This window comes from Anolis carolinensis, chromosome 4 (genome assembly GCF_035594765.1).
Source record: "Anolis carolinensis isolate JA03-04 chromosome 4, rAnoCar3.1.pri, whole genome shotgun sequence".
NCBI classification, from domain to species: domain Eukaryota; kingdom Metazoa; phylum Chordata; class Lepidosauria; order Squamata; family Dactyloidae; genus Anolis; species Anolis carolinensis.
Window position 1 is genome coordinate 229,819,181 of NC_085844.1, and position 15,117 is coordinate 229,834,297.

Genomic DNA, 15,117 nt, shown 5'->3' on the forward strand with positions numbered 1-15,117 from the left:
TCTTTGACCTTTCTGCTGCACTGGATTTCTTTTTCTTTTTGTACAGGCGGAAAGCATTTTGGTCATGTTGTCCCCCAGAGGCAATAGACTGGAGCTGCCTATTGGCCAGATGACGTCTCTCCTGCACTTTTGGAGGGCAAAGAGCATCCTCTGGCCAGATAAGGCCCAGCTTGCGCAACCTGACCAAGGGGGAGGGGGGCAGATCAGAGGAGAACCTAATGCAGGACGGATTTAAAGAACAGACAAGCACCATCCAGGCTGCGGAAAGAAAGGGGAGAGGAATACTAACATCTCCTTTTGAAGAAACCCCATTCATTTTTACTCTTACAGTGTGCTGTCAATATTTGAAGTAGGACTGCAGAAAATGTGAGAAGAGGAGGGCATTGCCACCTCATTAGAGTTCTTCCTCCCTCATAAAGCTTTCATTCAATCCTCAAATGTCTAGCACTGAAGTTCAGAATTCATAAACAGAGTTTAGGTATCCAAAGAAAAGGACAACAAAACCTCAACACTACCAACTTCACTGAAAGTGCATCTACACTGTAGAATGAATGCAGTTTGATGCCACTTTAAATGCCATGGCTCAATACTATGAAATTCTGGGATTTGTAATTTTATATGGTCTTTAGCCTTCTCTGCCTCAGCAAACTAGAGAATCTATGATTCTATAGCATTGGGACTTGACATTTAGAGTAGTGCCAAACTGATTTAATTCTACAGTGTAGATGCACTCTCTGTTATGAATCTGTAACTGCAATTAAAAATGTCTACAAAATATCTCTCTTGCTATTTATATATGTATTATCATACATATGTATGCATCTACATACCTATCATCTAATATATATATATATATATACACACACACACACACATACACATACACACACACACACACACACACACACATCTGTCAATGTCTATTCACTTCCCTCTTCAAAACTGAACAACTTCTATTCAAGCAGTGAAGGCCAGTGGCCCCCATGCCAGCAGGATTGCAAATCTGCTAGGTGCTAAACCCTATTTCCCTCAAAAGATCCAGTACCCTTGAGGACTTTATCTGAAATTTATGCTCAAACCGAGAGCAAGTTCACCATTCTGATTCCTCGTGCCACTTGCTCATTCAACCTATTAAATTAAACAAACTGTTAAATCAATGCTAGAGTTAAGGCAGGACCCGAGAGCCAGGACCTCAGAGCCCAAGGACCACTAAAAAAAAACTTTTAAAAGTATACCTACAGCACTATGTTACCCGTTCCCATTCTTTAAGGAGACCATCTCAAATTGTGTGAACACCCAAGCATTGGGACTTTGCAGAGCTCTCCTTCAATCAGAACGATATCAAAGTGAACCTGTAAGAAGTCTTAAGGGCATCTTAAATTCCTAGAAGATTACTAGAAAGAAAATCTTAATCAAATCCACAAATAATAAAATTTGTAAAACTGACATCTGCAAATGTGCATGGCTGTTTGTGTTGAGAGTACATTTCATGAAGGTAAGATCTTTGCTATATTTTATTCATTTTAGTGTATAAACTGTCTGAAATTTTGGTTTTGGGGAACAAAACATAAGATGAAGAGAATTATTATCATCACCACCACCACCAACATCAAAATTGGCAACTGCCAGTCTAATCAACTTCAGTGGGTGAAAAGGGGAGTGGCACCATCCTGTCCTTTGCCTGAGGCAGCAAGAGGTTGCTGGGCAATATCTGCTCATGTCCAAAGCAACAAGGATGACATATCTCTAGCCTGTAAGGTAAACCTGCGCATCTGCTAAACCAATGAGATAACTTTAATTTTCTCTCAGGGGCTCTGGAGGTTTTTCTAACGTTTTGGTCCAGTGAATAGAAAGAAAGCAAGACACCAGTAGATAGGAATGGGAGAAAGTTGACTGTCCTTTTCTCATTGATTTTCCCTGTTCCCCTTCATTATTCTCATTCTGTCTTTGCTTCACATTGGATAGAGATACCCTTTCCCTCTCTGGATAAAGGGCTGTGCATTTTTATTCATGCATGCCTTTTAAAAGCATATCTGTAGTACGAAGGAGCCCTGGTGGCAAAGTGCATTAAAACACTGAGCTGCAGACCGAAAGGTCCCAGGTTCAAGCCCCGGAAGCGGCGTGAGTGGCCGCTGTTAGCTCCAGCTCCTGCCAACCTAGCAGTTCGAAAACATGCCAATGTGAGTAGATCAATGGGTACCGCTCCGGCGGGAAGGTAACGGGGCTCCATGCAGTCATGCCGGCCACATGACCTTGGAGGTGTCTACGGACAATGCTGGCTCTTCGGCTTAGAAATTGAGATGAGCACCACACCCCAGAGTCAGACATGACTGGACTTAACATCAGGGGAAACCTTTAAAAAATGTGTAGTACATTTTACCCATATTCATGCTAATCAAATTTGTGTGTAATTTTGAACTGTACACATTTTAGTCACATACATTTTACAAGTGTATGCATGATTCAATGCATTTTATTCTCCTTCCACTCACTCACAGCCTTGGAAATGCATAGATTCTGTTGGTAGCCTTGGGACATGTGATTTTTTCTCTCTCGGTCAAAATATGAACCATATTAAATCAATAAAAGTCAGCTCATGAGAGTAGACTTAAATAATAAGATTTCGAACCACCCTGAATGAGGAAGCTTTATTTCCAATTAAACATGTTGCTGTTAATTTTTGTATTTATGTATTTTTCTGTGTTCTGACTTGACAAGTAGAAGACAAACCTACAAAATGAGTTGTGTGAATTTACTGCTGTATTTACAAATGAAGCGTTTCTATCCGCAGCCAGGTTTCCCCAGCACATACAACATCCATAATAAGAATGTGGTGTGTTTGTTTATTTTGCATGATTATTCCAATCACAAAAATTAAAAAATTAAAAATGGAAGACAGAGGGATTTTTTAAACAAACGTAAACATTTCTGGAGCTTGATGCTACTTAATATAAAACTCAGCAATTGGCTGGATGAAGGGGGTGGGATGACCCATTAATCCAGGGACATCAGGGTGCGAGTATGGGGAGCAAAATGAAGGCATTGAGGACAATAACAATTCTGCTCTCCAATGAGCAATTCAATTATCCTTCCACTCCAAGTTTCCAGCCTTCACAAGACTGAGACACTGAAAATTATTTGCACTCAGAATTCTATTATTTTCAATCTTACCACCAAAAGGAAAAAATAAAACAAGGTTTGACTGTATCAGAGCTGCTGCGCAAGCTGTGCAGCTATGTAAATACTATGAATAAATACAATTAATAAAACGAATGTTCCTTAGAAGGAAAGTGGATGAAACTGACATGATCCTAATATGGACACTGGAAAATGCATGCCAGATTTACAGCTTGAACACTCTACAAGCTTTTTAAACCTTTTACAAATGGAGCATGAAGTACTTTCAAGTGCTTTCTCTCTCTGTGAAAGTATTAGTCATAAGGACTAGAATCATTTTTAAAAGAGAATGTGTATGACTGTTTGTATAGAGGAATCTATGCCACAAAATCCTATGCTAACAACCCCAGGTAGATTTCTAGGCCTTGTGGCACAATTATACTTCCAACAAAGAAAATGGGTCTGACACGTGAAGGACTGCAAGGCTGCAAAGCCAATTTTTGAATTCTTCCTCTTTTTAAAGCTCTGAGGTTTGAGCCTTCATAACAGTTGACTGTTTGAATCGCATAATGCAATACCTGTTCCTCTGGCTTAACGTTACACTGTTTCTCACACCGCAGGATTGCTTCACATTATTCTGAGATGTAAAACCATTTTTCTCTTTCTTTCCCCCAGTGCTGGGTTGTCTTTTGCTCAGGCATGGGACACTCCCACTGCTTTTAATGATATGCTTTGCTTCAAATTGGTGTCCTTTATGCTGGGACTGAGTCACCTTCTTGTAAACAGGTAAATGTGGGAGTCAAGGAGGGGAAAATATACGCTTGCCTCTCCAAGGTGGGTGTCTTTAATTAGATGGGACATTAGGGTTCATTACTTCAAGTAATGGCACTCCCTCTTCACAAGTCCCAATGGCGGAGAGCTCAAAAGTTCACCAGGACGGCACTAAGTCTTTGAAGGTCACTGCCCTCTCCAACCAATTGACATTTAAAACAGGCTACAAGCCATTGTAGTACAGTGGTTTGAGCACTGGACTATGACTTCAGAGGCCAGAGTTCAAATCCCTACTTGGCCATGACATCCACTGGGCAAGTCACACACCCTTGCCCTAAAAGGAAGGCAATGGCAACACTTTTCTGAAGAGATCTTGCCAAGAAAACCTTGTGGCAAGTTCACCCAAAGGATATCTTAAAACAGTCTTGAAGGCATGCAATAGCTTAGTGCAAACAATCATGACTGTAAAGCAAAGAAGTGACTGCTTTGATACGTAATATGTCTGCTTTCATTTGATTCCAGAAGTGAAGCAAGATCAGCTCTGCTTCATGCTTGGAACGTCAGATTACTAGGAGATATCAGGAATGTACAAAAAAAGATGTCCTCCTCGAAGCCCTAAAGAGCCATGCCTATCAGTCAGAGTTAATACTACTGGGCTGGATAGACTAAGGGAATGATTCAACATAAGGGTAGTGTTTCTTATGTTCAGCACCTAATTTTCTTTCCGAGCCTAAGCAGGGAATCCACCAAAGCCAACCAGAGATCTTAAGAAAACAGTAGGAAAATGTCCTGCCTGAAACCTTGGGGAGTCATCACGGCCTATCAGAGTACATAAAATTGGAGTAGATTGACTCAGTGCAAACCACTTTCTTGTGCTGAAAAGCGGAAAGCTCTTTGCCGGAGCCTGCATGCTGTGTTTAGAGCCTATCGGTAGCTTTTTAGTGTCTAATTCCAAGCCTTTCCAAAGGCAAAGGGGAAATAAATTGGCCTCACTAATAGAAATTGGAAGTTCTTGTGCTCCTCTTTGGGGCAACCCAAGTGCTTTGCAGAACCAGCGCCAGAACCGGTTTTCATTGCTAAAGCACAGTCGAGAAATGCATGAAGCAATCTCAGAAGAATGATGTTTCTCTGAATGGATCCACGTTGCTCTCTCTATCTCCTTATCATCTCACGCCCCAATTTAGGATTAAGAAAAAGGTCTTTCTAATTAGACATGTCCAGACATGTCTTGCCTCAATATCTCTCTATCTCATTAAACAATAGAACATAAAATTAAGTGCTGATAATTTCTAATCAATTCCAGAGTCTCACTTTTTTAAAAAAATCTTTGTTATATTTTGTTTTGAATTCAGGTGCTAGTATGGCTTCTTTACCCAAATCTTCTTCCTTTTCCTTTATGGTGGGTATCTACAAGTGCATGAGAAACCATACATGAATGCAGAGTTCGGAAGTGGAAAAGGCTTCTATTTTCTGTGGCCAGTTAAAAACTAAAACTTTTAATTTTTACTCTTGGACCCTTCTCTGTTTGTTACTGTTCTTGACCCCTCATTATTGGAGAGTTTCCATTCATACTCCTTGAAAGCACACTCTATGCATGCTTATTCCAAAATGAGTTCAATTACATTCAATGGATCTTAGTTCCTTTCCAGTTTGGTGCCCTGTGGGACTAACAATTCCATCATTGCCATTCACCACGGCCATGTTTATTTGGCGTAATGGGAGTAGGTGGTGTAATGGTCTGGGTGTTGTGCTTCAGACTAGGGTTTGAACCTTTGCTTTATCTAGAAGCTCACTAAGTTTCTTGGGCAAGTCACACTCTCTCAGCCTCAGAGGAAAGAAAAAGCAAACCCTCTCTGGACAAATCTTGCCAAAAAAAACCAATGAAGCTGAAAATGACTTGAAAGCACAAAACAATAGCAACAAAGTTGGTGGAAGGCTGCAAGCAAGCATGTTTTGCACTGTGGCCTGAAATAGATAAGGAAAACTATGACAAATGTGGTGAACGAGATCCATTTGCTTGTGGACTCAGAACAGTATTTAGCAAGAAGGGCAGAGTCCTCAGGCCAGGTCTTGCATTTCTCCCCTTCTTCCAAATTCCTGGCATCTCCACTCTCCAGGAAAAGAAAGCTGGGTGTGCCAGTTTCCAATGGGACTTTATCAGAGATTGGCCAAGTTACTTTTTGAGCTACAGCTCCCAGAATCCTGCAGAAGGTGGGAGCTAACCTTCCAGAAAGTAACTTTGCCAAGACCTCTACATATTGCAACCCAGTGGCACAGTGGTCTTAGGTGTATATCATGGAGTCATAAAGTTGGAAGAGGCCACAAGGGCCATCCAGTCCAACCCATTCTGCTATGTAGGAACACACAATCAAAGTACCCCTGACAGATGGCCATCCAGCCTCTGCTTAAAAACCTGCAGAGAATGAGACTCCACCACACTCTGAGGAGGCAGCATATCCCATTGCCCATCACTTCCACAGACACACAAATAGATTCCCATTGAGCTTGGTAGGACAACTCAGCCACACCAGCAATACTGAAGACAATTGTTATTTTTTCCTTTCTTTCTCAAAAAGTAAAATGATGCCAAACTGACGGTGCCTGTCCCAATTTGTCCTGCAAATGGATTGTCTGTCCAAAGGAGCTTGCAAAGATCTCTCCCAGATCTGAGATAACAGGCTCCCAAATGGAGAAGGACACTCTAAGTTGCAACGTCTTCCTCCTTGAATCTTGCGCCTGAGGAATGACCTCCCCCCACTCCCTGTCATTGAACTATGTCTTGTTTTTCTATCAGTGGCCCTCAGTATCTGCTGGGGTTTGGTTCCCATTATATACAAGTCCCATTATAAACAGGGCGGCCAAGATCTACAAAGGGGGTTACATATTTGTTTTTAATTTATCATACCATAGCATCATTCGTGTGTGTGTGTGTGTGTGTGTGTATACACACACACACACACGGAAAAAATGCATAACATGATGTGTAACATCTTTTTAAAAGGTTTTCAGATATCTTTGTGACTTTTGGCCCACCCTATGCAATGACATAAGTGTCCATTATAATGCAAAAACAAGGTTGGTCACGATGATCTGATCCATGGACACAGAACCTGTGGATACAGGGGGTGGGTGGACAAGCTTAACTGAGGGTAGTAAAATAGTGTCTAAATGATAGACAAATGCAAAATTCAAGGTTGGAATAAAATGAATATATACATTCCAAACTTGATTTGATATTTAATAAGCTTTTCCTTAATGCCTCCTTATTATCCAACATATTCGCTTATCCAACATTCTGCCGGCCCGTTTATGTTGGATAAGTGAGACTCTACTGTATATCGGAAACACAGAGAAGCCATTGAAATCCACAAGCATGTGGACAATTTCAACAGAAATGAGGAAACCATGAAAATGAACCAAATCTGGCTAGCACTATTAAAAGAACTCTAGAAGCAGGACAGTAAATAAAGAACAACACTCTCAAAACATTCTAGACAGGAAACAATCTGGGCCAGCTAACACCGCCCAACAAAGGATTTTAGGAACTGAAATTTAAGGGAGATGTTGACAAGCTGGAGGGCCCAAGTTTGCCATATAGAATGGAACAGCGGCAAGCCGTGGAGAACTGCAGAGGTCCGGGCGGACAACGTCGCCAAGACCCGGGGAGCCTCCAGCTCATCCCGGCCATCCCTCTGCGCAGGCGCCGGTCTCTTTGCTCGGCCCTCCTCCGGCGAAGGAAGGAAGGAAGCAAAGCAGGAGGGAGGCCCGTTGTCGTGACGTGCCCGTTGCCATGGGACGCGCCACCCAGCCCTTATAAATAGCCGAGCGCGAAGGCACTTTCCCAACAAAGTCCAGAGAGGAAAAGAGAGAGAGAACCGAGCCGGGGATCCAGGTGACTCCAGAGGACAACGAGGCCTCAGAGGAGGAAAGGAAAGGAAAGCGAAGGACGAAGGGAGGGAAGGAAGGAAGGGGAAGAGGACCGCGGGGGCTGGAGAGGCCCGGACCCGGCGCCCCCCTTGTGCCCTCTTTGCTTTCATGAAACGCCTGGTGGCCTGGGACCAGGCATGCCTCCCGCTCCCGCCCTCGGCCTTTAAATCCATGGAAGTGGCCAACCTCTACTACGAGACGGACTGCCTGAGCAAGCTGCACGCGCGGGGGCCCGTGGGCGGACCGCGGCCCATGTCCGAGCTGAGCCTGGGCGAGCACGAGCGGGCCATCGACTTCAGCCCTTACCTGGACCCGCTGGCTTCCCAGCAGCAGCAGCAGCAGCACCACCAGCAGCCTCCTCCACCCGCGGCGACGGCAGGGGGCAACTACGAGCCGCTTCCCTCCGGCAACAGCAACCCCGACTTCCTCTCCGACCTCTTCTCCGAGCAGGACTACAAAGCCGGGAAGCAGCAGCAGAAGCAGCAGCAGCACCAAGACTACACCTACATCAGCCTGGCCAAGCATAGCCACCACCCGCACCTCCACCAGGGCCAGAAGGCGTCTCTCTTGGGCTGCTTCTCGCCGCACATGGTGGAGACCAAAGTGGAGCCCGTCTTCGAGCATTTGGACTCGTGCAAAGCCGGGCCGCGCAAGGAGGACGCTGGAGTCGGAGGAGGAGGAGCGGCGTCCCTAGGGGGCATGGCTTCCCCTTATGGCAGCGCCGTCCGCTCCTACTTGGGCTACCAATCCGTTCCCAGCGGGAGCAGCGGCAACCTCTCCACGGCCTCCTCCTCCAGCCCGCCCGGGACACCCAACCCTTCGGATTCCTCCAAGTCGGGAGGCAACCACAGCGGCGTCTACGCGGCGTCCGGAGGAGGCGGAGGAGGCAAGAGCAAGTCCAAGAAGTCCCTGGACAAGCACAGCGAGGAGTACAAGATCCGCCGGGAGCGCAACAACATCGCCGTCCGCAAGAGCCGCGACAAGGCCAAGATGCGCAACCTGGAGACGCAGCACAAGGTGCTGGAGCTGACGGCGGAGAACGAGAGGCTCCAGAAGAAGGTCGAGCAGCTCTCCCGGGAGCTCGGCACCCTCCGGAACTTGTTCAAGCAGCTGCCCGAGCCCCTCCTGGCCAACGCCGGGCACTGCTAGCCCCCCGGGGGAGGGGACGGACTCTTCTTCGCTTGTGGACTCCTCTTGGGAAAGGAAAGGCCTTCCCCGTGGCTTGGGTCTGGATGCCCAAAGAGATCGGCAAAAGGGCTGAGTGGAATGGAGGAAGGGGGAGACTGAAAGGGTTTGGGGTTTGGGGAGGTGGGGCTTGTGATGCCTTTCTCCCTGCCCTGCGCTGCCCGCCAGGGATTAGTTTCTCAAACTCTTCCAGGTGTGTTGGACTTCAGCGCCCAAAGTCCACACTCATTCTCCTGGGAGCCGAAGTCCGAAGCACATGGCAGAGGAAAATTTGGGAGTTGCAGGTTCTACATCAGGTATGGGCAAATTTCAGCCCTCTGGGTGTTTTAGACTTCAACTCCCACCATTCCTAACAGCCTCAGGCCCCTTCTTTTTCACCCTCAGCCGCTTAAGCCTGAGGCTGTTAGGAATGGTGGGAGTTGAAGTCCAAAACACCTGGAGGGCCAAAGTTTGCCCACACCTAGAATCATAGAATAGTAGAGTTGGAAGAGACCTCATGGGCCATCCAGTCCAACCCCCGCCAAGTAGCAGGAGATCGCATTCAACCTGTTCTACACTGTATAATTAACTCAGTTTAGTGGGTTGCTGTGAGTTTTCCGGGTTGTATGGCAACAATCCAGAAGCATTCTCTCCTGACATTATCTCAGAGGTTGTGAGGTATGTTGGAAACTAAGCAAGGGAGGTTTATCTATCTGTGGAAGGTCTAGGGTGGGAGAACTATTTTTTTTTTTTAGAAAAGTGAATGTTGCAATTAATCACCTTGATTAGCATTGAATGGCCTTCCTGCCTGGGGGAAATCATAGAATCATAGAGTTGGAAGAGACCTCGTGGATCATCCAGTCCAACTCCCTGCCAAGAAGCAGGAAAATTGCATTCAAAGCACCCCTGACAAATGGCCATCCAGCCTCTGCTTAAAAGCCCCCAGAGAAGGAGTCTCTGCCATACTCTGGGGCAGAGAGTTCCACTGCTGAGCAGCTCTCACAGTTAGGAAGTTCTTCCTAATGTTCAAGTGGAATCTCTGTTGCTGTAGTTTGTAGTTTGTTCCATGTCCTAGTCTCCAGGGCAGCAGAAAACAAGCTTGCTCCCTCCTCCCTATGACTTCCCTTTACATATTTGCACATGGCTATCATGTCTCCTCTCAGCCTTCTCTTCTGTAGGCTAAACATGCCCAGCTCTTTAAGCCGCTCCTCATAGGGCTTGTTCTCCAGACCCTTGATCATTTTAGTCGCCCTCCTCTGGACGCTTTCCAGCTTGTCAACATCTCCCTTAAATTGCAGTTCCTAAAATCCTTTGTTGGAAGGTGTTAGCTGGCCCAGATTGTTTCCTGTCTAGAATGTTTTTGAGAGTGTTGTTCTTTATTTACTGTCCTGATTCTAGAGTTCTTTTAATAGTGGTAGCCAGATTTGCTTCATTTTCATGGTTTCCTCATTTCTGTTGAAGTTGTTCACATGCTTGTGGATTTCAATGGCTTCTCTGTGTTTACAATATACCTCACAACCTCTGAGCATGCCTGTCATAGATGCAGGCGAAACATCAGGAGAGAATGCTTCTGGAATATGGCCATACAGACCAGAAAACTCACAGCAACCCGGGGATTCCAGCCATGAAAACCTCCAACAACACATCATTCAGTTCGGTTTGATACCACTTTTAACTGCCATGGCTCAATGCTGCTGAAACCTGGGAGATGCAGTTTCCTAAGATCTGCCAAAGAGATGCCTTGCAGAGCTGGGATAGCACCTTGGGGGACTTGAGGGTGTATCAGGCAAACTTGGGCCTCCATGTATTTTGGACTTCAACTCCCACAATTCTTAACAACCTCAGGCCTTTTCCTTTTCCTTAAGCGGCTGAGGGGGGAAAAGAAGGGGCCTGAGGCTGTTAGGAATTGTGGGAGTTGAATTCCAAAACACCTGGAGGGCCCAAGTTTGCCCATGCCTGATCTACACACTGTAGAACTAATAATAATAATAACAATAGCAATAATAACTTGTTACCTGTCTCTCACAGCTTGAGGCAAGTTAAAATAGTGGAGCCACCTTCTCTGGAGGTTTCCATGGCTATCTATTGGTGCTTTGATTCATGGAAGGGGTTTGAAAGGCATAGCTTTTGTGCTTTCTTCCGCTTCGGTGATTCTGTGAAAATACATGGACCATAATAATAATATAGGGCCATATAATAATAATTTGCTCAAGCAACCAGAAATTACACTTATCCGGCATCTGCCAATCCCTCTGGGTGCCAATGCAGAGAATCTACTGTTTATTAAAAAAACATAAAGATTAAAAGCGCCTATATTGATCAAATGTCATTTTGACACCACTTTAACTGCCACGTCTGGATACTGTGGAATTATGGGGTTTATAGTTTTGTAAGTACACCAGACCCCTTTTGGTGAAGAAGGTGAAAGTTTGCAAATACACCTCTCAGGATCCCATGGCAGGGAAAGAGATGCCAAACTGCATGAATTCTACAGTGTACTTGGACCCCAAGTTGGGAAAGCTGGGGGTGGGGGAAATGGGAATTGTTATAATATATATATATTGGGGGGAGGGGAGAGAAAACCCAGAGGGTTTACATATATATTATATTATGGTTTTTTTGTGTGCCTTTAATTGACACACTGACGTTGGGAGAAGCCTTTCTGGCTGCAACTGTGCTTTAAAACTCCTTTGGCTGGCGCGGGGAGTCTCCTGGCCATTTCCATTTACCTCTACCCACCCTCTAAACTTAAAGGCATCCTTATTTTCCTCCTCCACAACTTTACTAATAGGTTTTTTTTCTGAGAAAAAGAAAAGATGATGCCAAATCGAACACAAGCCATGGTAGTTCAGATCAGATATATTTTCAGGGTTGTTTTCCCCCCCCTTTCCTATTTTTTGTTGGTTGAATGTTAGTGTTATTTAAGGAATAAAGAAAGAGAGAGATAATAGTATAAAAGCAGGGAGAAAGGGAGTCTGGAATGATGCAATCTTTAAACCATGGCTGGGAAGCTCACTGCACATGATGCAACTTTGTGTAACTGTCAGTCATGGATTGAGTAATCTGTTAAAGATGTTCTTACAGGTTTTTTTTTATTATGATAAAGAATCATCTATTTCTATATATATGTATATATAAAGGACATATGTATATTTTGGGATCTTGCTATGAAGCATTAATGAACAATTTTAATAAAACTTTATTGCTAGGATGGACAATGAGAGCTTGTTTTTTAAAGTCATTCACAGCAACGAATGCTTGAATTCATGGGCGAGAGGAGACGGTGGGAGGGACGGTGCGTGGTTAACCCTGGCATTGCTTCTGTCCAGTTCTGGATTTCTCTCACCATCTAGCTAAGCATTTGCTGCTCATTCTTTCAAACTCAAGAGAATTAGAAGATAACCGACACAGTAAGTCCCTGTGTTCCCTCCTTACTTTCAAAAACCATTTATTTATACTGATTTATGATGATATGAGTGGGTTGTTGAGTGTTCTTTTTTTTCACGTCAGGAGTGACTTGAGAAACTGCAAGTCGCTTCTGGTGTGAGAGAATTGGCCGCCTGCAAGGACATTGCCCAGGGGATGCCTAGATGTTTTGATCTTTTAACCTTCCTTGTCAGAGGCTTCTCTCATGTCCCCACATGGGGAGCTGGAGCTGACAGAGGGAGCTCACCCGCTCTCCTCAGATTCAAACAGCCAACCTGTTGGCCACCAGTTCTGCCGGCACAAGGGTTTAACCCATTGTGCCACCAGGGGCTCTGAGGATGTTGGGGTGGGATAAGGCAACATTGAAAAAGGAAAGTAATGTCTGTGCCTGTGAAAATTTTAATGCAAATGCTCCTTTTATATCTGCTTGGTTTGATCAGAGCCAGTGAGTACACCTGCATCATAGAATTAATGCAATTTTCCCATGGCAAAACTCTGGAATTATGAGATTTGTAGTTTGCTGAGGCACTAACACACTTTGACAGAAAAAGTTAAAAGCCTTGTAAAACTACAATCCCCTGATTCCCTAGCATTGAACCATGGCAATTATAATGGTTTTAAAGTGCATTATTTCTACAGTGTAGATTCACCCACTATTTCAGATGGGTTTAGCTAATTGATAGGAAGTTTTAAAGTTTTGAACTTTATGTTTAGGCAGTCAGATTTGAGTTAGTGCAGGGAGATTTCTCTCACTTTTGCATTTAAGTGGGAAAGCTGTTCCAAGTAACTTTTGTTTGAGAAGTTTAACCAAAGTTTCTAGAGAGGAGTGCGTAACTTCTAGAATGTGGTTGGGGAGGCTCCTGTTACATCCTGAGAATCCTATATCATAGTTTGGTATTGAAACAAGTTTCTAATTCTCAATGAGGTAAAATTGAACATACCAGGTTAAGATATGCCAATGTGTCCAAGCACAGGTGTTAAATTTGATATTCAGGTTCATTGCATTTTTTCTGATTTTTAAAAAATTCACAGATTCTAAACTTTTAGGGGTAAAATTAAGAGTTAGAGGCTTGCCAAACAGTCTTAAGCAATGGGGCTGTCCTGGAAAGCTTTGACACCAGCAGAAAGACAGAATGGCACAATAAGTGCAATCCTTGTCTCCCAGCTTAGCATCTGCCATATTAAAGTAAATTAGATGCAAATTGTCTTAATTGCAGCAAGCAAAAATAAGGCAATTAGCTCCAGCCTCTGGCTCCTTGTGGATTTCCAAGTGCTGACTTCAGGCGCAGAACTCCTGCCCTTTTTCTAACCCATCAGCCTTACGCTGTCATTCATTTCTTGTAATTATATTGCTGTTAAAGGGAAAAGAATGGGTTATCTTCATACTGACTGCAGACAGAGCTAAAGTGGTTGCGTGTCTATGGACACAAGCAAGTGACAAAGGCCATAAGGGCAGGATGGGGTAATGGTTCTGTCCCACTGCTGGGCTTCCCAGAAACATCTGGCTGGCCACTGTCTAAACAGAATGACGGACTTTATGTTCTTAAAAAGTGGTGCCAAATATGATGATAGTGGTGATAGCATGAAATATTTTTCAAAGCCTGGGAGCTGAACTTTCTTGGCCTTGTTGCTCTTGTCTCTGTGTTGCTTGTAAAATGTGAACAGTGCCTGGAGTTCACTGTGTGCATGCTCATGTGCTGGGGGTATGTGGATGAAGGATTCAAAAAGGGTATTGACAAGCTGGAACATGTCCAGAGAAGAGCAACCAAAATGATAAAAGGTCTGGAAGCCAAACCCTATGAAGAGTGGCTGAGGGAACTGAGTATGTTTAGCTTGCAAAAGAAAAAAGAGGGCCGAGAGGGGACATGGTAGCCATGCCACATTGAGGAGGGGGCAGGCTTCTTTTCTGTTGCTCTGGGGACTAGACCATGGAGCAATAGATTTAAATTGAAGGAAAAGAGATTCAATCTAAACATGAGGAAGAACTCAGTCAATTAAGAGCTGTTCAGCGGTGAAATGTGTTGCCTCAGAGAGTGCTGGAGTCTCCTTCTCTGAAGGCTTTCAAATGGAGGCCGGATGTTAATATGTTGGGAGTGCATTGGTTGTGTGTTGCCGCATTGAAGAGAGCTGGATTGGGTGGCCCTTGTGGTCTCTTTCAACTCAGTGAATCTATGATTTGGTCCTATGCTATGGGTGTTTGTTAACGCATATCTACCTCCTAAACTCTGATATTCAGATCCTATAGCAAAGGATTTGTTTAACTGACTTCTGGCTATCCTGTGAAAACGAAAAACTCAGAAGTCAACTTGTGTGACATTTTAGTATTTGAAAATTGCACTTTTTTGCACCATGATTCCCAAAATCTCTCAATCAATGAAGGTATGAAACAAAATCCAAAATGTAACTCTCCCAGGCTGTGTAATACAGATTTTTATAGGAAAACAAGACCTCCTTCCATTTATTTCTTGCTGATGAAATTGTTTTGTAAGCAACTGCTACAGCTTTATTGGAGAGTTGAGTTCAACTTTTGCCTATAAGAGTTTGTATATGCCCTTGTTGTCAGAATCCTATAACCACCATTTGGGTCTGCCAGATGCCATTGCAACCTCCACAACCCTTTGCCAAGAGATTTGTAAGGATGTGCTCCAAAAAGATTAGGCAAACTATGTTTGTATTGCTCTGTATAGTTGTATAGTTATGGAGATTATTTGG

At 44.2% G+C, this 15,117-nt stretch overlaps 1 protein-coding gene across 1 annotated transcript; it reads left to right on the forward strand.

Annotated features, from left to right (window-relative positions):
* Positions 1–7,678: 7,678 nt before the first annotated feature.
* Positions 7,679–12,197, forward strand: cebpb (CCAAT enhancer binding protein beta). Its single transcript, XM_003220624.4, has one exon. The coding sequence runs from the start codon at positions 7,924–7,926 to the stop codon at positions 8,962–8,964; it is 1,041 nt and encodes a 346-aa protein (XP_003220672.1). The 5' UTR covers positions 7,679–7,923; the 3' UTR covers positions 8,965–12,197.
* Positions 12,198–15,117: the final 2,920 nt, after the last annotated feature.